Raw genomic sequence first — 21,771 nt, forward strand, 5'->3', positions numbered from 1 at the left:
GTGTTCACTGCTCTGTGTGTGTGCACTTCGGATGGGTTAAATGCAGAGCACGAATTCTGAGTATGGGTCACCATACTTGGCTGAATCTCACATCACTTGTCGGACGAAACAACAGTAACTTTGTTTTAACTGACATTGAACTTAATAATAACACTGTTGTCTTTTTTGGAGGTGCTTTATAGCAGAAATTTAGAGTATTATTTCCAAGTTTATGAAACTGCTTTCTATAAAATTATGTATTGTACTGTGTAAATACATAGCTTGATGAGAATTAACCTATATGCATTCCTGAAAAATTATTTTGGCTAGGATGCTTGGAGAAAACACATACATATTCAATAGATGACAATACAATCTATGCATAACACCATTTTATTGCTGAAATTACATCATGTTCCCATATTAAAACAATTATCTTTCAAATAGGGCATTAGTAAATCATCACAAAACACAACACAGTATAAGCATAAAATATCCTCTTTGAAAATAGCATGACAGAGAATGGCTGAACAATATTGCTTAACGAAGCCCTCAAACTCAAGTAAAGTACATTCAATAACAAGTGACACAACATATTTCAAACCTGTTGTCTTTACAAACACATAAATTAAGACTTGGTCCCAGTGCTTGAGATGAACTGATGGTGACCTCTTTGCTTAACATGTCAGATTTGTCTGTTGGCATGTTGGCTTTTATTAAGACTCACTGTGTTACTTGTGCATCGCTTTGCAATACAGCTGAAGAGGTGAATTACTCGTAGTCCAAGATTAAAGCATAACAAAACTAATCAAAAAATGGCACATTAAGGAAGTACATGCAGTTATTGCTACTGTTTTTAAACTGAAATCTTGTGCATGTTAATTGCTATAAATGACATATTTCAGAAACACATGCAGAGAAATGCAATTACAATCTGAGGCACAGAAACTACAAATTAATGCTGCTCTGATTGTACAATATGTGCTAGATTTAGTGCTTGACTTCCCTGCTTGCCGACATGGACATTTTGCCACGTGTTAATTTCTCATAGGTGATTTTCTAGATCTTGCAGCCTGATAGCAGTGTGCATTGGGTTTCATTAAGATTCAGCACTGCTGAGACAGCCAGAGATTACAGCCTGGCAGGGAAGGACAGCAGCACAGATGGTATCTGTTCGGGAATCTACCGATCTGCCTTACCTTTGCGTTTTAATCTGAGATGTTGGTCTAGTCTCTAGAGCAGAGGTGCTCAAACTTTAATACAAAGGACCAGAAATCAAACTTCATTGCCCTCATAAGTAAAGATTGTATTATACACAACTACACAGAAATTTTTCCAAAATTTACAATTTTTAAATAGAAAGAATGAAGTAGTATTTTCTGGTTTACAGTGTATATTATTTTATATAATTGTTTTATTGTAAAAATGTTTTAATCAAATTCACTACAACATTGTATACTGTGAATGCAATTTAAGTCATTTTGGATAAAAACATCTGCCAAATGCATAAATGTAAGTAGAATATGGAGGGCATAATCAAAGGTCGTCATGGGCCAAATGGGTCAAAATTTGGGCATCTCTGCTCTAGAGCAATACAAATATAGTTAAATACCCCATTTACATATTAAATACCCCATGTATATATTCATCTTCTGTTTGTATATCACATGTACATCAGAGCATCATACAAAATTGGCCCTATTTTCTAAATCCAAATAATTCAAGCATTTGCACTAAAGAAGGAGAAAGAAAGAGTGAAGGACAGTATAAACATGTTTTCCCGCAAAGCCTCTTTACTCTTCAAACAGAACATCATCACTGCATGGAGGGTGAAGGTGCTTGAGGCCCTTGTCCTGGGACCCTGTGCTTGCATATCCTGCTAAAGAAGGGAGGGAAGGGGAGAAACAGAGGTTTGTGGGGGGGGGGGGGGGGGGTGGGGGGTGGGGGGGGGGGGGTGGGGGGGGGAATGTATTCCTTCATTTGAAAGATGCACGGACCACACGACCTTTCAGAGGCTGAGGAGGGCGATAGTTGTTCACCATGCAGCAGGCCTTCTCATTCTCTGCAGTAAAAAGCAGAGATCGGAATTTTTTCATCTGTAGAGGAAAGAGATTGAAAGATAAATACTGAGTTTTCAGCATCTTCTTCTATTTATTTAATAGAACTAACACTGAACTGACTTGGGCTGAATTGAACTAAATTGAATCAATAATGAACTTACTCTGGCTGAATTGAACTGAACTGAATCAACACTGAACTGACTTGGGCTGCACTGACCTGAAATGGATCAACACTGAATTGACTAAAGCTGAATTTCACTGAATTTAATGAACATTGAACTGACTTCGGCTGAATAATATCATTCTGTAGAGGTGCTTATCACTTAACTTAAACTTTTTTCACAGTTGAAGATGCCACAGAAGTTGAATGGAGGAGGAAATACAACTGACTATGAGTAGGTTTTGTAGATTTGTTTACTATTTCTTCAGATGACGCCAAATGTCTAGCTGGTTTTGAAAGCGGAAAGCCTAAAGGCTTAATAAACTAATAATGATGTAAATCATAATTGGATGTTTTTTTGCTAGACTGCATGCATCTGGGTAGGTTACATGATGTTTTAAGTGATTGCAGTATATAAATACAGTTTATATATATTTATTAATTAATATTAATTGCAATTTATTAATGCAGTTTCTAAACTGCATGACTGATTATACACTACTATTAAAGATGTTCTTTGCTCTGCTTTAGAATGAATAAAATGCTCATCCAAATCTCTACTATGCGAGATGCCAGACTTCACTATTAAGCATTTGACTTATAAATTCCACATCTATGCTTTTTTTACTGGTATAAATTGTGTCATGAAAAGGACCTGCTCCGCGCTGACGCTGATTGGCTGCTTGCAGACGATCCATGTGACACTCTCGTGCAGAGGAGGGGTGGTCAGAGACCCCAGGTATGTCCAGTAATCCAGAGACTTTGGGAGCAGGACTGTTGGGTCAAAGTTTGTGAATGAGTCCTGCTTTCCCTACAAGATAACATACACAAATCGATCAAAAAATGAAGCAGAATTTATTTCAATATTTGGCATGAAGTAAAAATGACAACAAAATCTAAATTAATTGGTAGACATGCCTTGAACTTGATTGCATCCACAGCATCCAGAACCTTCTGAAGATTAGGATTTTTTGCTCCATTCTAAAAAAAAAAAAAAAAAAAAAAACGCCTTAATTTATTTTTTCTTCAATTGAAAATTTGCAGGATGAATGTGACTAAAGTACATAATTTTATTTAAATTATTACAAAATATAATGAGAAAAACTGATGAAACTATTTTAAAAAAGGGCTAAAAATGAAAGACTTAATAATACTAATTTTAAAAGACTGTAACTGAGGCACAATATTTTTTACTTTATTATATTTTAGTTTGTTTTTGCACAAAAATTTCATAAGCAAAGTTGATGCAACTATTTAATAAATTTGTCCATGTGTTTGCTGACAAAGTGGTTAGTAAATTGGTCCTAAAATAGAATACTTCATTCTAATTTGAATTTTTTTTGTGAATTCGTCCCAGTGTTTGCTTACAAATAGGCCCTAAAAATGTACAACTGCACACAGACCTCTAGAAAAACTCCGACCACAGCAAGACCATCAGGCTTACTGACTGCTTCCGCAAAGCTGGGATATTTTGTGTTCCAGTGGACCAGATGGAGCTAAAGATTAAATGATCAGAAACATGAATGCTTAATTATAAAAGAAAACATCTCATGTCTTAATTTTCCCAGCATGCTCAGAGAGCATAATACCTCGGCTGGGTAGCATTTCCCATCGACTGTGTGCTCAGAGCCCTTGTCGTCACTGGCTCCCCAGTGGAAGTGGAACTGCTTTAGTCTGTATTTGCCTGAGATCGGGCCTTCCGTCAGAGCTAATGTGGACAGACAAAGATAAAAATAATACATATGATGTCAAAGTCTTACATTCTGTGTGTACAGGTTACTATTGTTAAACGGGCTAAACATGGTAAAACTCGCCACACAAGTTACACACTGATTCTGTCAAAGCTCACATGAATGACACTTGTAACAAACCATTGACTGCTTAGCAGCTTAAGTGCATTTTGTGTGTGTGTGTGTGTGTGTGTGTGTGTGTGTGTGTGTGTGTGTGTGTGTGTGTGTGTGTGTGTGTGTGTGTGTGTGTGTGTGTGTGTGTGTGTGTGTGTGTGTGTGTGAATGTGTGTGATTTCTCACAATTTTAAGCAAAAGTAGCTGTCTCAGAGGACAAGATAGCTGAAGGGTCAAAGTGTTGCACTGATATTTCAACACATTCATTTAATTTTAGGCTTTCCACCTGCTTAGACATACATTAAAATAATTTATAACCCAAACATAACCTATGAAAACTGTGCTAACTATCTATTTAAAGACTTTTAAACACTCTAGGACAGCATACTATTGTAAATTAATTTTTAACTATGTAGTTAGAGAACAAAAGTTAGAGAACAACTTTCGAAATGCTTTTCAATGCTTTTTGAAAAGCATGTTCAATAATATGCAGCTATATTTAGCAGTAATACTGTGGGATTGCATTTTTGTCAGATGCGGCCTCAATATTTCATAACTTTTCTTTCTAATTATTATCAACATTAACACTTCAGTCATTTCAAGAACCCTCTGACTAAGTAAAGCTAATGATTAATACAAGAATAGACGTAGCTTATTATAAAATATTAACAAAGAGGTCACAAACTTGAACTGTCGACATCATCGGCGAAGGACACTTGGATAGAGTGTCCATTATTTAGGATGTCCAGTGAAGTGGAAGGGTCGTACTGCAGTTTAAGCGGTTTTAGTGATTCGTCATAAGATGCTCCACTGGTTTGAATGTCTATTGGAGACTGGCGAGGTCCATTAGCAATCTCACAGTCTTCATACCATTTGTCGGGTCCTGCAGTGGAAGGTGATACAGAGGGTAAACAATATGTATCTAGGACAAAAATGCATTTACAGGACATTCAATTATTATCCAATTATTTTAAAAACCAAATTCTGCACATTTGAGCAGGGCTATAACTAGCATAGACCTCCAATATACAACAGTTGCTGAATATCCCTACATCCTTGCCTTTCAGGCAAATAAAATTAAATAAAAAGAATATTATATATGCCTTTATGTTAAAAAAAAGTATGCATCTGAGACAACATGAAAAAAAAATTTTTTTTTTTTTTTTTTTTCAAATAAATAAATATATTTATGTGTATTTAAAGTATGCATTTGGATTGCATTTTCCAAGGTATTTTCTGCATTTGGGATTAAATAAAAATCCACAATTATGTGAAGAAGAAAAAATATCCATACATCCCTGTCTTTAACAATAATAATTATTATTATTATATTAAAAACTTCGTGGGCACAGTCTACACAGTGTCTATTGCACAGGTATTTTCTGTATTTGGTATGAAATAAAAATCCACATTTCTGTGGAGAAAAAGGTATCTGACACTAAAATAGTATGCATATCTACATACATATTGTACTTGGTCATTGACAGTGCTGGCTGTGCATTAGCCAAGGTGAACATGTCTCAAAGAGGTGTCAAAGAGGGCAAATGCAGATAACAAGGCAAAAAAAAAAAAAAAAGACAGACAGAATCTGTGATACGTTTTATATTTACAGCCTATGAAATCACACTTGAATGATTAAAATAATAATTACATGGGAGGTCATACCGTTATGGTCTGCATATCCCCATCCATTATGCATTATGACAGATGCGCAGCAAGAATCTTCACTAGTTCTGAAGCAGTGTCAGTGTTCCTCTGACAGATGAGCTGGAGGTTTATATAGCGGCTTTCTGGACGCTGTTTGCCCACATGACCGTATATTAAGTGTGATCAGCAGCAGGAGGAGCTACAGAGAGATCGATAATGCGCGCTCTCGCTCTGTCTCTCGGAATGCGGGATCTCATTGGTGGGAATCTTCTGCTTTGATCTACTGCTCCGCATTCTTATCGTTCTATGATTGCGTAATCAGAAACTTGTGTCACTGGTTTTAATGACAATAGTGCATCAATGATTCATCCTTCTGCAGAGCGAATGAATGATGGTTTTGCGCAACACTAGGCTCCTTTAGCTGGCATTTGACGCTTTTCAAAGAAAAAATATCATGACTCCAGACAGATATATGGAAATATGTTTTTTTTAACGGGCTGCCTTACTCAAATGATGAATGTAGTTTTGTCAACATATTGCATTTAGTCTGCACCTGTGTAGCAATATCACAAACACCCACAGACACGATTATTATAGCCAGGGTAATTTGTGTAAAGTTACTGTTATTATTATCATATTATAATTATGATAACTGTCCATTAGGCCTATAGGCTCAAGAATAAAAATAAGATATCAAATATGAATTAAAATGTATTCATTTTTAATATTAATGTGGAAGAATACAGTGAAAATAGCTTGTAATTTCTGTAAATATTGTCATTAATGCTATTTTAGTCGTGTATTATTTTAGTGTTTTAATTAGCGTGTGTATTATTTGTAAATACATGTATAAAGTTTCTAATGTTTGTAAAGCTCTTTATCGCTTGAATTTGAACTTGCAATATAAAGTGATTGATTGCCATCTGGAGGTCAAAAGTCAAAACTACTCTCAACCACGAAATTTCATATTAACAAACGAGTACATGCGTGTTTTATAAAGAAGGTCAAATGTAGCATGTATATTTGTCTTATGTGTACACATAATATTAATTTATGTAATTTTATGTAGGCTATGCATAACCTGTGTGTGTGTGTGTGTGTGTGTGTGTGTGTGTGTGTGTGTGTGTGTGTGTGTGTGTTTGTGTGTACATTTTCGCTATTTAATGAAATTAATGTAATAGCTGATTTAATCGATTATTCTTATAAATAATACATCCATATTCATTTATTCTATATATTTTTTAGTTATATATATATATATATATATATATATATATAATTTTTTGTGTGTGTGTGTGTGTGTGTGTGTGTGACCTTGATTGGAATCTTAAACGTATGTAAATGTATGTATGAATTCACTAATGCTAGACAAATAAAGTACAAATTCTCAATACTTCGTTCCAACATTTGACCTTATTTCAAGTTTTCGTCTACTCTCCACATCACTAGATGGCGCTGATGAACTTGTGCAGTGAAGGAAAATCACAGAAGTCACGTGACTCACGGCAGACACGTGGATGTGGAAAAGAGCTGTTGATAGTTGAAACTACGCGTTTCTATTCATGGAATAGATGCGAGGGTTTATATGTAGCTGTATTTGTTTTGTTAGACACGGTCAATTTTTAATCGAGTATAATCAAAGCGTGATCTCGCATCAGACTGCTCTCCATCTGTCGATGTTCAGATAGAGATTGTAGACGTCCACATTGAATTGTCATCAGAAGGTCTACAGGACAAATATGGCCAAAAATAAACAGAGAGGTAAAAAGCAGCAGAATGTATTTCAGGTTGCGAATAAACAGTCGAAACCCAAGACCAAAGCGAAACCTGTCAAGACCTCGCTGAAACACGTGAGTTCAGGTTTAGTTTAACTTAACGTTAGATCAGTTAACACAGTTTTAGAGATTTTGAATACACATTAAACTGATGTTTTTCCCACAGATTAACACTTTGAGAAATGAAAAAGTGGAAAGCTTAAATCAGATGTTCACAGAAGTGCAGCGAGATGTTAAAAGTATATCAAAATCAACATCCAGTGAACCCAAAAAAGAACAGAAAGTGAGTATTTTTTTTCTTGCATTTGCCCCTTATTTGTTGCTTTATTTTTTAAGATTAGATTACAGTGATGTTTGAAATAATAAACAGTAACAATATTCAAAAACATTCTGTAAATGTACTTTTTGTAAAATGTTTTGGATAAAGTGTTTTTGTGCTTTCTCTAAATGTCACTGTCATTTTTTGCTATTAAATGCAATGACATTTCGTGTCTAAATCTTCTAAATTTTGTACTGTACATACTTTGTGTGGACTGTCATGTTTCAGCGAAACTGTATATTTCAGGTGGCCAGAGAAGCTCCGCGGGAAGCTGTCAATGTGGACAATGCTGCACAGCTTTTCTCTCAACTGTAGAAGACCATTTTAACATCCAGCAAATGGACTGATCACAAATACTTCTAAATCATCTAACAAAAACATTCATAAAGGAGCTATGTTGAGGTTTTTACTTAAAAAAAATCTTTAAGATAGAGTTTTCATTTGTACATGTATGAGCCAACCATGATGTAAAAAAAAAAGAATGACACCTCGACTGTCCACCACAGTTGCCTCTATCAGCCTTTAGGCTCAATTGTGTGTGGAGGAGTCGGGCCCGAATTGGCGCGAAAATTCATAAAATGTGACGTCATGCGCGTTCTCGTGTACTTGGGCTTACAACCGTATGGCACGCCAGCCATTATAGTAAGGCCTAAAAAAAAAAAAAGTTTGGTTCCGGTTGGTTGTCAGTTGAGGTCATTGGTCGGTAGGGATTTATTTATTTATTTTTATTTATTTATTTTTTTCTCCAGTGGCAGTTTTACACACACACACACACGCGCGCGCGCGCTGATTTTAAATGTGTGTACCGGTACTTTTACGACAGTGATTCTGTATTCCCGTTTAAAGTCTGTTGTTGCCATAGACACGCAAAACGCACACACACACACACAAAAAGCCTTCGCGGGAGTTTGACAGGCGATCTCATAGTAGATTAACATGGAGGATTTGAACTTGAAAAACGGAGTGTACAGACATCTTTTTGTAGTCAAACAACATTCTTTGTTATGTTCATTTATGTGGTTTATTTGATTTTGATGCTATAAATTAACTAGAAGCAAGAGACGATCAGTTAGTTTTAACTGATGATCTAACTTACAGCGATCTGTTCGACACATTCAAGAGCCACAAAACGGTATTTATTGTTTACATTTCTTTAAAAAATGACCACATTTGAAAGGTGAAATAACCAAATGAGACTTTGTTTCATATTAAAAGTAAGCTGGTAATGTTAATGTCCTGTCTGTCAGCATGTTGTCAGTGCCCTCTCTGTTCCGCGATATATTGTTGACTCCCCCCGTGTTTCTCTTAATGTTACGATTTCCAAACCTTAAGTTATAGCTCACTTTAGGAATTGACAGTTAAAGGGTTTTGATGCAATACTTAATGGTTTTTAACGGATTACTTAAGTGTAAAACAGCATTTAAAGGAAACTGTAATTTAATTAACGATGTGTGAACGACCGTTCTTCCCCAGTCTCATAAAATAAATTTGGGTCGCACATAAATTGACAGGGTCGGTTGGAAACCGGAACCAAACAAATTTTTTTTTTAGGCCTAAGCAGCCGCAATAGTGTTTTCAAATGGACTCTGTGGATGGAAAGAAGCGACCAGCCTCCAGCACAATTCAGACACCCACGGACACTCCTCGTAAGTAAAAAAAAAAAAAAAAAAAAAAGAGCGTGCGCACTGAGACCCAGCATGAGACTGGCTGCAGTTTCTCTAACGGCCACTGGTGTCAGTAACGGTTAGACATTTCAGAACCTACGCAATGCTTTTTAATGATAAAAAATGATCTAATTGCCAAAGTCAACCACATGATTTCTATTGCCCTCATTTGACCGCTTTGTATGAAGTGTATGCTAATCACCCAACCAAGCTTAATGTCCAGAAAATACATTAGATGTCCTTGAATTTTTGAGCACTGAATTTCTGATTTTGAATAATATTTACATTTGCTGAAGCATAAAGATTAAAGTCATTAGAGAATGAATTCTATCAGAGCTGTTATGTAATTAGTGTTTCTTCTATTATATTGAGCTGTAACAGGCTTTACTCTTTGAATCAATGTTTCAACTTATGACCTAGTGGAAATAGAGATGCTACTCAAGTTTCTGAAAATGATATAATTAGCTGGTGGTTTATTTCTTTTAGAGGTGAGGGCTGAAGAAGTGTGCTCCCTTTTTTGCAGTTCTCAGCACTAAAGCACGACTTCAAAGAATCTCTTCAGAGCTTCATCGTGAATCTGCTTACAGACAGTGTTGGGATGGGAAGGTTACTCTGGGAATGTAATAGGTTACAGATTTCAAGTTAACCTATTTAAAATGTAATAAGTTGTGTAGCTGTTTCAGTTATTTTATTCATGTAATTGATTACGTCTCTAAATCTTTAACAAATGTTTTCAGCTGTTAATCATTTTGAAATATTTAAAGCAGTCTGGTTTATCCATTTAGTAGTATACTCAACATTGATTACTGTCAGATTTTAGTAGTTAATAGTTATACAAACCCAAATAGGAAGTAAAACGGTTATCAAATAAACGTGTGCTATTCTGTTACCTAAACTCCTGAATCATTGGTGTCTCATATTTTAGAGCAGTTAATGCAATTTGGGAAAGAAATCAATCAAAGCGGTAAGTGTGTGCAAATATTCAGATGTGCTTTGTAATCTTTAACATTTTCAAAAGTAACTAATTAAATTACTTTTAATAAAAAAGCCATTTATTAAAGCATCTCGCCAACCCCATATGCTTGGATGTGTATATTTTATTTTAAACTTTTTGTGTTTGAGAGAGGCTCCTTTAATATGAATATTCATTTTTTTCCGATATGCTGTGACAACAGCTTAAGACCACTAGAGGCCAGACATGTATAATAATAACACTTGCAGCAAGACTGCAGCTCACTTGACAAAATACTTTTTTTTCCCCTATTAAATATAATTAAATGTAAATACATTTTTCTCAGTAAACAAGTTTTTGTATGTGAATGTGTTCATCTGTGAATGGCACAAGGTTCTTTATTGGCATCGATGGTTCCATGAAGATACTTCCATCCCACAAGGTTCTCTATAGTGGAAAAGGGTTATTTAGATGTATTCTTTACACTAAGAAAGATAATTGTTCTTTTTAGAACTGTTCACTTAAAGGTTCTGCACTGCGAAAACCCCCTTTGGATAACCTTCATTCCTCGAAGTGTGGGTTTACACTAACATTTTATGTTTAAACCTTTCTCCAGTCTGAGAGTATGAGAATTCACTTGTGAGTAAATGCCACCCTGACAGTATCAGGGTTTAAGCAGAACATTTGAGGGTGTAGAGATTAATTCCATCTGGCATTGAGCTTTTAACTGAAACCTTGAATGCATAAACATGAAGGATGAAAATAATGAATTGCTCTCTTATTGCGTAACATTATTATCCACAGTACTGTAGCAACATACCTCACCATTAAGACATAAAGTGAGCTTAATATCAATAGCTAGAGCATAATGCAAAGCACATTGTTTTCTCTTTTAAATTAAAATTTTTTTTGGACATACTTTTATGAATGATAAAAGTCTGCAGGCACTGATTTGTCAATATATGTCTCATGTCACTCAAAATTGAGTCACCATTTTTTATGTGCTAGGATCCATATTTTGTGCTTGGCTTTTTCAGCAGCTCGTTAGTTGTTTCTTGGAGCAGCTAGGCAGTGAAAATCATACCTATATAATTTGACTGGTAAATCAGCAGCATCTCTTCAGTGCATGTTGTTCATCTTTTGCAAAGTAGGTTCGGCAGAAAAGCAGACGATTGCTTTCTAAGCACAATAACAAACAATTGTCGAGCACTAGGTGTCTTCCTCAAACAGGAAATGGGGATTTGCTCTGAGGGTCAGGTAAGGAGTTAGTTGTGTGTGAGGTGACGTGAAAATCCACACACAAATGGTCTCTCCACAGGTGTCAAGCATTTTTCTTTTGATCTCCCTGATGCTTTTCAGTGAGATTCTGAGCTCTGCACAATCTAGCACAGCATAAAACTCGAGTCTGTCACACTCAAACACGCACTCACTTCACAGAACTATTGTATTAGACTGTTCTTTGGCTCAGTCTTGTGTTCATTTGTCACATACCCACAGATGATGTCATTTCCAGAAGCCTGTTTTTAATGTGGGAAAGTAAAAAGATATTTACATACAGACATTACTTACCGAAGGGAGCTGTCAACAATTTGGCTCTGCATTAGTGTAGTGAAGCTCAGCATTATCTAGGTCTCTCTTGTAATTTCAGCATTACTGATACTGTGTGATGGAAAGCACTTAGAATTCCATGCTCCACTGTTATTGCTGTCTGCATGAGAGACGGGAACGAGACATGGCGTTAACGCCTTGGGGACTCCCTTCCTTCCTAACCTACCTGAAATCCTATTGCACAACGCCAGTGAAGTTGCAACTCTCACTGGCCAATGCCAGCCAAGACGGCAAACGAGGGCGGGGCCTCGCCACTATATATTGTGCCGTGTTGGCGGCATAACCTCAGAATCTTCCGACTGAGTAGACAGTACAGCAGATCCGAGCAGTGAACAAGGCGGCCTACGCCATGTCTCGTTCCCGTCTCTCAGGGAACCGAGGTTACGACAGTAACTGGAGACATTCCCTCTCAAGAAAGGTCTCTCGACATGGCATTAACGCCTTGGGGACTGTATAGTACAACACCGGGGGAACAGCGAATAAAAAGGCTCAGCCTCGGCGGAGCAACCATAAATAATTCTTGTATACACCAACAAAATACGTTATACAAAAAATATGACACAGTCTTGTGAACTCACATACAAGCGTATAGCAAAACAGTGCAACAACCATTAGAAGGAAATGCCGGGCACACATAGGGAATGACCGTATGAGGCGTTACAGTCTGAACCTCTCCCTACAGGACCTGGTCGAAACCACCAGCGCCGTAAAACGGCTAGTGGTTGCACGTCTGCCGACTGCACGTCCAAGTTGTAGAATCTGGCGAAGGTATTCTGCGAAGACCATCCAGCCGCCATACAAATATCTTTGATAGAAACTCCCTTAGTCCACGCCCACGAGGAGGCGACAGCCCTCGTCGAATGGGCTTGAACACCAATAGGACATTCCATACCACGGCTAGAATATACCAAGGCAATAGCGTCGACCACCAAATGTGACAGCCGTTGTTTAGAAACAGGCTGTCCTCTGGCGCTGCCTCCGAAGCATACAAACAGCTGCTTGGATTGCAGAAACGCAGCCGTGCGGTTGACATAGAGTCGTAAAGCCCTCACCGGACACAACACCTGACTCGGGGTGTCGTCCAATGAAGTCTCCGATTCTGGAGAAAAGGCAGAAAGAGCCACCACTTGCACTCTAAATGGTGTCGAGAGCGATTTAGGCACATAGCCAAATTTTGGCTTGAGCGTGACGTTACAATCACCTGGTCCAAACTGCATACAGTCCGCATTCACAGAGAGCTCTTGCAAATCCCCCACGTGCTTGCACGAAGCAAGGGCGAGCAGCAGCGCGGTTTTAAGCGTGAGCTCCTTTAAGCCGACAGACTGAAGTGGCTCGAATGGTGGGAGGGCTAGCACTCCCAGCACCAGAGCCAGATCCCAGGATGGTATTGTAGGGGGGCGGGAGGGTTTTAGTCATCTCGCGCCTTTCAAAAATCGAATCACTAGATCGTGTTTCCCAACTGAGCGCCTGTCAACAGCAGCGTGAAAAGCTGAGATAGCTGCAACGTAAACCTTAAGCGTGGAGGGCATACTGCCGCCGTCCATTCGTTGTTGCAGAAAATCCAGAATGTCAGACACGGGGCAGCTTTCCGGGTCCCGACCATTCGATTCACACCATCTCTCAAAGACTGTCCATTTACAAGCGTACAGGCGTCTCGTAGAAGGGGCTCGCGCCTCCGTAATCGTGTACATCACGCGGTGAGACAACGAACCCGGGTTTACCGGTTCCCGCACACCATCCATACCTGAAGTTTCCACCATTCTGGGTTGGGGTGCCATATCGAGCCGTCTGCCTGAGACAGGAGATCTCGTCTCAGCGTGATCGGCCACGGGGGAGCCGTTAGTATTTCTAGAAGATCGGGAAACCAGGCCTGTTCGGCCAGTACGGAGCGACTAATAACACTGACACCTTCTCCTCTCTGATTTTGTGCAGCACTTGTGACAAAATCTTTTTAGCTGGGGGAATGCATACAGACGGGCATTCGGCCACAGCATTGTGAGGGCATCCCCGCCCAGGGGAGAGCTTGACAGCGAGAAGAACAGAGGGCAATGCGTGTTCTCTTCTGTCGTGAACAGGTTGACCTCCGCTTTCCCAAACTGTTCCCAGATCAGCCTCACTGTCCCAGGGTTCAGTCTCCATTCTCCGTGAGGAATCCCGTTCCTTGAAAGCATATCCGCGCCACTGTTCAGGCATCCCGGAACGTGTGCTGCTCGAATGGAGAGCAGATGGTGATCGGCCCCACAGCAAAAGGCATGCTGCCTGACTGTAAAGGGCTTTCGAGTGTACTCCGCCCTGGCGGTTTATGTACGATACCACCGTCATGTTGTCTGTGCGAATCAAGACGTGGTGCCCCCTGATTTGCATCATAAAACTCTGAAGGGCCAAAAAAACGCTCTCAGCTCGAGGCGATTTATGTGCCAAGTTCTCTCCGACTCTGTCCAGTGGCCCGAGGCTGGTAAGCCATCGCAGTCAGCTCCCCAGCCTGTCGTCGACGCGTCCATCGTGACCACTTTCCGCCGCGTGACCAGACCCATCTGGACGCCGCGCTGGTACAAGTAGGGGTTCTGCCATGGTTTCAGCGCGCTTAAGCACCTGCGAGTGACCACAATGCGGGCACGGCCCAATTTCCACGCCCTTCTCAGTACTTGTGTTTTCAGCCATAACTGGAGTGGACGCATATAGAGTAGACCGAGGTGACAGACCGTTGCCGCCGCCGCCATCCACCCCAAGAGCCTCTGATATTCCTTCAGTGCTACGGGACAGCCCAGTCTGAATGCGTTCAGAGCGGACATTAAATCTTGTACACGCTCCTGGCTCAGACACGCCCTCATTGTTGTCGAGTCCAACTGCATGATTAGATACATGATTGTTTGGCTGGGGCGTAACACGCTTTTTGTACGTTCACACAGAGACCCAAACTCTCCAGGTGACGTAACAGAGCGCGTTTGTGGCTGGTGAGCACATCCTCTGAATGTGCCAAGATCAGCCAACCGTCCAAATAGTTCAGTTTGCGCATTCCGCTCGCTCTCAGAGGGGAAAGTGCTGCATCCACACATTTCGTAAACATACGAGGCACAAGTCCTAGCTCGAACGGCATCACCATGAACTGATACGCTATGCCTTCGAACGCAAATCTCAGAAAGCGCCTGTGATGAGGGGCGATCTGGATATGTAAATATGTGTCTTTCAGGTTCACCGAAACAAACCAATCTCCGGGTCAAATCTGTGCCAGTATCTGCTTTAACGTTGTCATTTTGAAAGCGCGTTTGTAAAACGCACAGTTGATGGGTCTCAGGTCTAATATTGGATGGAGACCACCACCTTTCTTGGGAACGACAAAGTACCGGCTGTAAAACGCACTCTCTCTCTCGCTCGGCGGGACCAATTCTATCGCGCGTTTCGCGAGGAGATTGAGATTTTCCTGCCTCAGAACCAGCTCGTTGTGAGCCGGAACAATCGACATGACCATGCCATTGAACCGGGGTGGTCTGCGCTGAAAGCGTGTAGCCGTTCTCTATGACGTTCCGCAACCAAACCGAAATGCCCAGAATGGATTGCCATGCGCTCGCAAAAAGACACAGAGGGCGAAGTGCCTCGCCCTCTGCATTCTGAACGACGCTGCTGTGTACCGGGGTCGTATTCAGAAAACTCACGGGACGAGTGGGAGCGCTGTGTGTTAGGGAGGGTCGTGCATCGCCGATCAGCGGGGTGCGCGAGCCTCCTGTTAAATGATTGGATGACACGCACATGCGTGTGTGCGAGATGTCGAGAGCAAGCCACGGCTGCGGAGGTCTGACACCTGACACCGGGGCGTGAGCCTTGCCAGATACACGGGGAAGCTGCGAGCCCAATTCTATTGACGGTTTCACGGCTGTTTGTAAGGCCGTTATCACTGGATGAGGAGAAAAATGCTCTTTTTGTGAGGGTGTCACAGACTTCATTGCATTTTGAACATACACAACACAGACATTCTCGTTGTCACCTGCAACCGCCAAGGGGACTTAGTAAGAATATCTTAGACACTTCGCAGCGGGCGCGCCGCTCAGCGCTCTCCTCCTCTGCGCCCCCTCGTCAGGAACGAGGTTTTTGATCCGACGGAGGAGCTCCCCCGGGACGGTTCCCGCCTTTCTTGAAGCTGTGACGCCTTTCCTTCGGTGTCCTCTGCCACGGAGTTTTGGCGCGAACAGACGGCTCCAGATCTGATGCAGTGGAAGCAGCAGGGGATCGCTTCTACGGCCGGTTGGAAGCAGATGAGGATCTACTGCGCGCGGAAGGCTGTGCTGCAGCCCGGCGCGGCAGGAAGTGATTCATCGCCCTAGAGCATTTCTGTGCCTCTGAGAAATCCTCCGCGATAGCCTCAACTGCATCTCCAAATAGGCCAGATGGAGATACAGGAGCATTGAGCAGCACCCTCCTGTCCGCATCCTTCAGCTCAGTGAGAGTCAGCCACAGGTGCCAGTGGAACACAACCATGTAGCCCATGCTCCGCCCGATCGCCTGGGCCGTCTTCTTTGTGGCTTTGAGCGCATAATCCGTTGCTGCGCGTAGATCTTTAAACGCCTCTGGATCCGCCCCTGCCCTCGTCCAGGGATTTCAGAAGCTGTGCCTGAAAAACTTGGAGCACTGCCATCATGTGCAGAGCAGAAATTGCTTCTCCTGAGGCCGTGTACGCTTTGTCCGCTACATGTGTGGTCAAACGGCAGGGCCTTGACGGCAGCATAGCACCTGTCTTCAGAGAAGCAGAGGAGGGGCAGAGGTGCGCAGCGATGGATTTCTCGACGGGCGGAATGCGCGTATATCCAATGGCTTCCACTCCGTCGACTTTTGTGAACATTTCCGACCCACCAGCGCGAGCCGATTGGTGCGCAGCCCACGCCTTAGCGACCTCGTCGTGCAGGTCTGGGAGGAATGGGGCTCGTTTCCTCAGACTGAGAAATACCCGCACTGAGAATTCTTTGCAGTGTGGGCAGCCTGACCCGGTGAGTGCTGCCTCCACATGGGCGAGACCCAGGCAACGGATGCAGAACTCGTGGGTGTCCAGGGCCTCGATAGGTCCCGAACACAGCGTGCAAACTTTCGACATGCTGGAACACCAAGATGGAAATCTGTCTTCTTGCATCTTCTCAACAGCTGTCTCTGTAGGATAATGAAAGAGGAAGATTCTGAGGTTATGCCGCCAACACGGCACAATACAGTATATAGTGGCGAGGCCCCGCCCTCGTTTGCCGTCTTGGCTGGCATTTGCCAGTGAGAGTTCCAACTTCACTGGCATTGTGCAATAGGATTTCAGATAGATTAGGAAGGAAAGGAGTCCCCAAGGCGTTAACGCCATGTTGAGAGACCGTTCTCGAGAGGGAACCTTCTAGAGTTCTTCAGAACAGGTCAGATCATCCACAAACAGCGAGATCGAGCTTGTATTGACGCAGTCCCCTAGAAACCAGAGCTGGATAAAGAGTCAGTCAATGTTAATTCCTCAATAGTGCTTTGAAGTGCCCTGCATTGGCAATGACATACATGTCCAGTTCTGGTGTAGCAGATCTAAATACTTGTATTTATGTCAGATAAATTGTTTCAGATAAATATTTGTAAGATAGCAACTCAAGGGGGTGATTTTTCAATATTTTATCTCTTTGGTAATCATTAAACAAGTAGGAATTTTTGGTTAAAAATTAAAAAAGTATTAATTTAAATTTCACATAAAAAATAAACTTGACCTGCAATACACTTTTGAGATAGTAGACTAGTAAATACATGCATATTTATTAAATAGCCATTCAGCGTGGTAAACCATGGCAGTACAAAAAATAAATAAAAACTTGTCTTCCACAAAATGACTCCAATTAGCTTCTTTGCATTGGAATTTAAAACCATTTTCTCTGTTTTAACCTTAAATAGACCTACCACACTAATTGTAATATAAGTAATAGAAATATTAGGAAAAAACACATTTTAAGTGGTCATTAATGGACCATAATTATTGCACAAATAGTACAGTATTTAGTAACTAAAATATTGAACATTTATTTAACTGAAAAAATAGTTAAGGTGTATGGTCACATTCTAAGAAAGGAATACATGAGGGTTAAATACAAGAAAAATATATTAATGTTGCTTCTCCATCACTCTCAAGAATGAAATTATACTGTAAATGTCATTAACATAATAATCAATGCATAATATGCTGTAATGTTTACCAAAAGTTGCTGCACACATCCGTACAGTGAAGCTGTCATCTATTCTGCTTAAACCCATGTATTGACAACTATGGTTTGATTCAGTTCAATTCAATTCAAGTTTATTTGTATAGCGCTTTTTACAATACAAATCATTACAAAGCAACTTTACAGAAAATTACGTCTTTACAATATTTAGTAGTAGCTTATAAGTGGTGACTGTCAGTTTGTGCGCATATGACAGGATTTTTCAGAAAAATTAATACAAGACGTAGTCAACCAGACGATGAACATTATTAACAGCAATTATTATATGATGCAGTCACACTTGTAGCAAAATTTGTTAGTTCTGTTTGTTGATTCAGGGTTAGCATCATCTGGGGTCCTCTAAGGGGTCAGCATCATCTCTTCTCAGGTGTTCTGGATCCAGACTGGAGCTTGTGTAAATCCTAGTTACCACGGGATGTAAATCCCATGGCAAAACATAGAAGAAATTGAGACATCATTAGCATAGCTGGTGTTCCAACAAAGTAAAATTTATTAGTTTAACCCAAGCTAAAGAATAAGAATGTGCATTTGATCAGATACAACTGCAGTCACAATTTAAGAGATACATTATTCGAATGCTTGGCGAAAGAGATGCATTTTTAATCTAGATTTAAACAGAGAGAGTGTGTCTGAACCCCGAACATTATCAGGAAGGCTATTCCAGAGTTTGGGAGCCAAATTTGAAAAAGCTCTACCTCCTTTAATGGACTTTGCTATCCTAGGAACTACCGAAAGTCCAGTGTTTTGTGACCTTAGGGAGCATGATGGATTGTAACGTGGTAGAAGGCTAGTTAGGTATGCAGGAGCTAAACCATTTAGGGCCTTATAAGTAAGTAATGATAATTTTTGTTTGGAACGAATGTGAGTTTCCAAAACTACACAGCGCGAGACACTTAACCGGCCAGTAGAGATTGTTTGAGAAGCCAGAGGTTGAGCGCAGCTCAGCGTGTGCATTTCAAACTCTTATTGGCCTGAGTTGAGCTCATTTCACACCAGTGACTCAATGCTCACCACAGACATTCATAATTATAGACCGTCTGGTGATTAACCCTACGCCCTCATCACACCTCGTTATGCCCTGAATGCCACCAAGATGAAAAAAGGTGCTCCTTTTGTTCACATTAAGACAAATTGATTTAGCTGCTCCAGAGCTCGTAAAGAAAAGTGTTTTTAATCTAAACCAGGGGTCTCTAAACTCTGTCCAGGATGTCCGGTGTCCTGCAGAGTTTAGCTCCAACTTGCCACAACACACCTGCCAGAAAGTATAAAGTATACCTACAGTAGTAAGACTTTGATAAACTGGTTCAGGTTCAAAGATACAGTAAACTCTGCAGGACACTGGCCCTCTAGGGCAGAGTTTGGTGACCCCCTTATCTAAACCATAGCTGACCTTCAAGAAGTGAGAACTTTATGTTCTCTTTTGGTTTTTGAACCTGAATTACCTGTACTACATGCAAGTGTCTTTTTCTGGAATGTCTAATGCAAATAGTCTTAGATTTTATGAGCATACCACTAATTAGATTGTATTTTCATAAGCATCTGAATATCTGGTCAAAAGACCTCTTCTGAACTCAATTTTTTTTAATGATTTTCCTTTTGGTTTTTGAGATTCTTAAATGAGTTTTCAGCTGAGAGTCGATGTGAAACCAAAAGCAAAAGTCATTTTCCATGTTTTTAGGAAAGATATTTGTCTTTGAAGAAACATGCACTGATGAGCTGAAAACCTTGAGCATGCATGCATTAAAGGGATAGTTCACCAAAATAAATGTATGTTGATTCTGCTGAACATAAAAGAAGATATTTAAAAATAAATTAGTAAACAAAGAGTTGACTGTAGTCATTGACTTCAATAGTATTTTTTTCTTCCATACTATAGAAGTCAATGGCTACCATCAGCTATCTGGTCATCTTTTGTGTTCACAAAAGAAAAAAAATCATACATTTTTGTAACAGAATTTTTATGAATTTTAATTTGGGGTGAACTGTTCTTAAGAAAACTGCATATCTTTATATGTAATATTATGCATTATATTATTTAGTCATTTATTTTTCTTGTCTTTAAATGAATGGAATGTGTATAAAAACTACTGATTTATTTGTCAGCCCTAGTTTTTAACAACTTTTGCATGACCAGTGCTACAAATCAGAGTGAAACAGCTTTTTTTCTGCTCTACTTACACAGCTTAACAGAAAATTGATATTTCTGACAAAGCCTGGTGTGGATTTGTGTAGGACGAAGGAAGGAAAATCAATGCTGATTTGACTAGTAATCAGAAGTGTAATCATAGTAGATCAGGACAGCTGTACATATTCTTGTGTGATTTCATATGAGTCTTGTTGAGAATAATCTCAGAGAGTTATGCTGCCCACAGGCTGCCCGCATTATTCCAGCCTTTTCTTCCTCTACACCAACTACTTCACTCTCAGGTCATTTCGTCTTCACCAGTATTGATTGCATAAAGTCTCTGATTGCATAAAGACCCTTGTGAAGTCTTTCTGTCGGGTAAATGACCTGAAAATAGATGGAGAAATGTCTGATCCTGGGATCAGCTCTTGAAGGGGACTGACGTTGAGATTCCCCTCCTGCCCTTTCACTGCTTTAGCCTTCAGTCATTATTATCTAGTGACTTTCACAATGGTTTATCTCTGGAGAAGTTATTTCTCTAATTTTCCCTTTATTGAGTTTCATCTCACACACAACCCGAATAGTCTTTTTCACTCTAGTAGCAGTAAACTAAATTATGTGTTTAACTTTAGCTAGTATGGAAACTAGAATTTTTTTTTTTTTTTTTTTTTGCTGCTACTTAAATTTACCTAATCTTGCAAACACACCGTTTTTCAACTCACAAGGCTTAAATCAATAAACTGGAGTCACACTTGTGGATTTTTGTGTTGTTTTTATCAGCTATTTGGACTCATTCTAATGGCACCCATTCACTGCAGAGGATCCACATGGTGAGCAAGTGATGTAATGCTACATTCCCCAAATCTGTTCCGATGAAAAAACAAACTCATCTACATCATGGATGGCCTGAGGTTTATGTACATTTTCAGCAAATTTTCATTTTTGGGTGAACTACTTCTTTAAAATAAACTGCTGCAACAAAATAAAAATAAAAAATATTTTAATCACAAATCATTATGTTTAGTCCACTTAAATGTATAAATAGGAGCTTAACTTAATCCATTTGTGGTTGGCGATATTAGTCATTTTTGAATAATCAATTGCATTAACTGAAACCGTACAGAAGATTTTTAATTCCTGGCATACTGAATAAAAGTTTTTTTTTTTTTTTTTACATTAAATAACACGTATTTAACACTCACTCACATTTGTTTGTATGTTTGTTTTTTTCCCCTAAGAAAAATTAGATGAAAATTGGATAGTGCTGGGGGATTTAGATACAGAACAAGCACAGTATCCCTCGACGCCTGATACCAGCTGATTATACCTTGATTTTGTAACTTTACTATTGTACTTTGATATAACTTTTGTTAACTTTAATAAAACTTGTATTTTATTATTGACAAGTTATGGTCTG

The 21,771-nt window shown here is 39.9% G+C and overlaps 2 protein-coding genes and 1 long non-coding RNA gene across 3 annotated transcripts in view; 2 read left to right on the forward strand and 1 right to left on the reverse strand.

The window, feature by feature from the left end:
* Positions 1-21,771, forward strand: part of LOC132124246 (uncharacterized) — a 252,992-nt gene that overhangs the window by 144,711 nt on the left and 86,510 nt on the right. The gene's annotated exons all lie outside the window — the stretch shown is intronic.
* Positions 1,913-5,862, reverse strand: LOC132124242 (carbonic anhydrase 2-like). Its single transcript, XM_059535177.1, has 7 exons — positions 5,709-5,862; positions 4,729-4,926; positions 3,789-3,907; positions 3,603-3,695; positions 3,118-3,180; positions 2,855-3,010; positions 1,913-2,075 (listed from the first exon to the last, which is right to left on the reverse strand). The coding sequence occupies exons 1-7, from the start codon at positions 5,740-5,742 to the stop codon at positions 1,956-1,958; spliced, it is 783 nt and encodes a 260-aa protein (XP_059391160.1). The 5' UTR covers positions 5,743-5,862; the 3' UTR covers positions 1,913-1,955.
* LOC132123985 (ribosomal biogenesis factor-like) lies at positions 7,386-8,131 on the forward strand. The gene is made up of 3 exons (XM_059534687.1): positions 7,386-7,540; positions 7,632-7,748; positions 8,031-8,131. Exons 1-3 carry the CDS (start codon positions 7,430-7,432, stop codon positions 8,097-8,099), a joined length of 297 nt encoding a protein of 98 aa, XP_059390670.1. The 5' UTR covers positions 7,386-7,429; the 3' UTR covers positions 8,100-8,131.

This window comes from Carassius carassius, chromosome 42, assembly GCF_963082965.1.
Source record: "Carassius carassius chromosome 42, fCarCar2.1, whole genome shotgun sequence".
In the NCBI taxonomy this organism is placed as follows: Eukaryota; Metazoa; Chordata; class Actinopteri; order Cypriniformes; family Cyprinidae; genus Carassius; species Carassius carassius.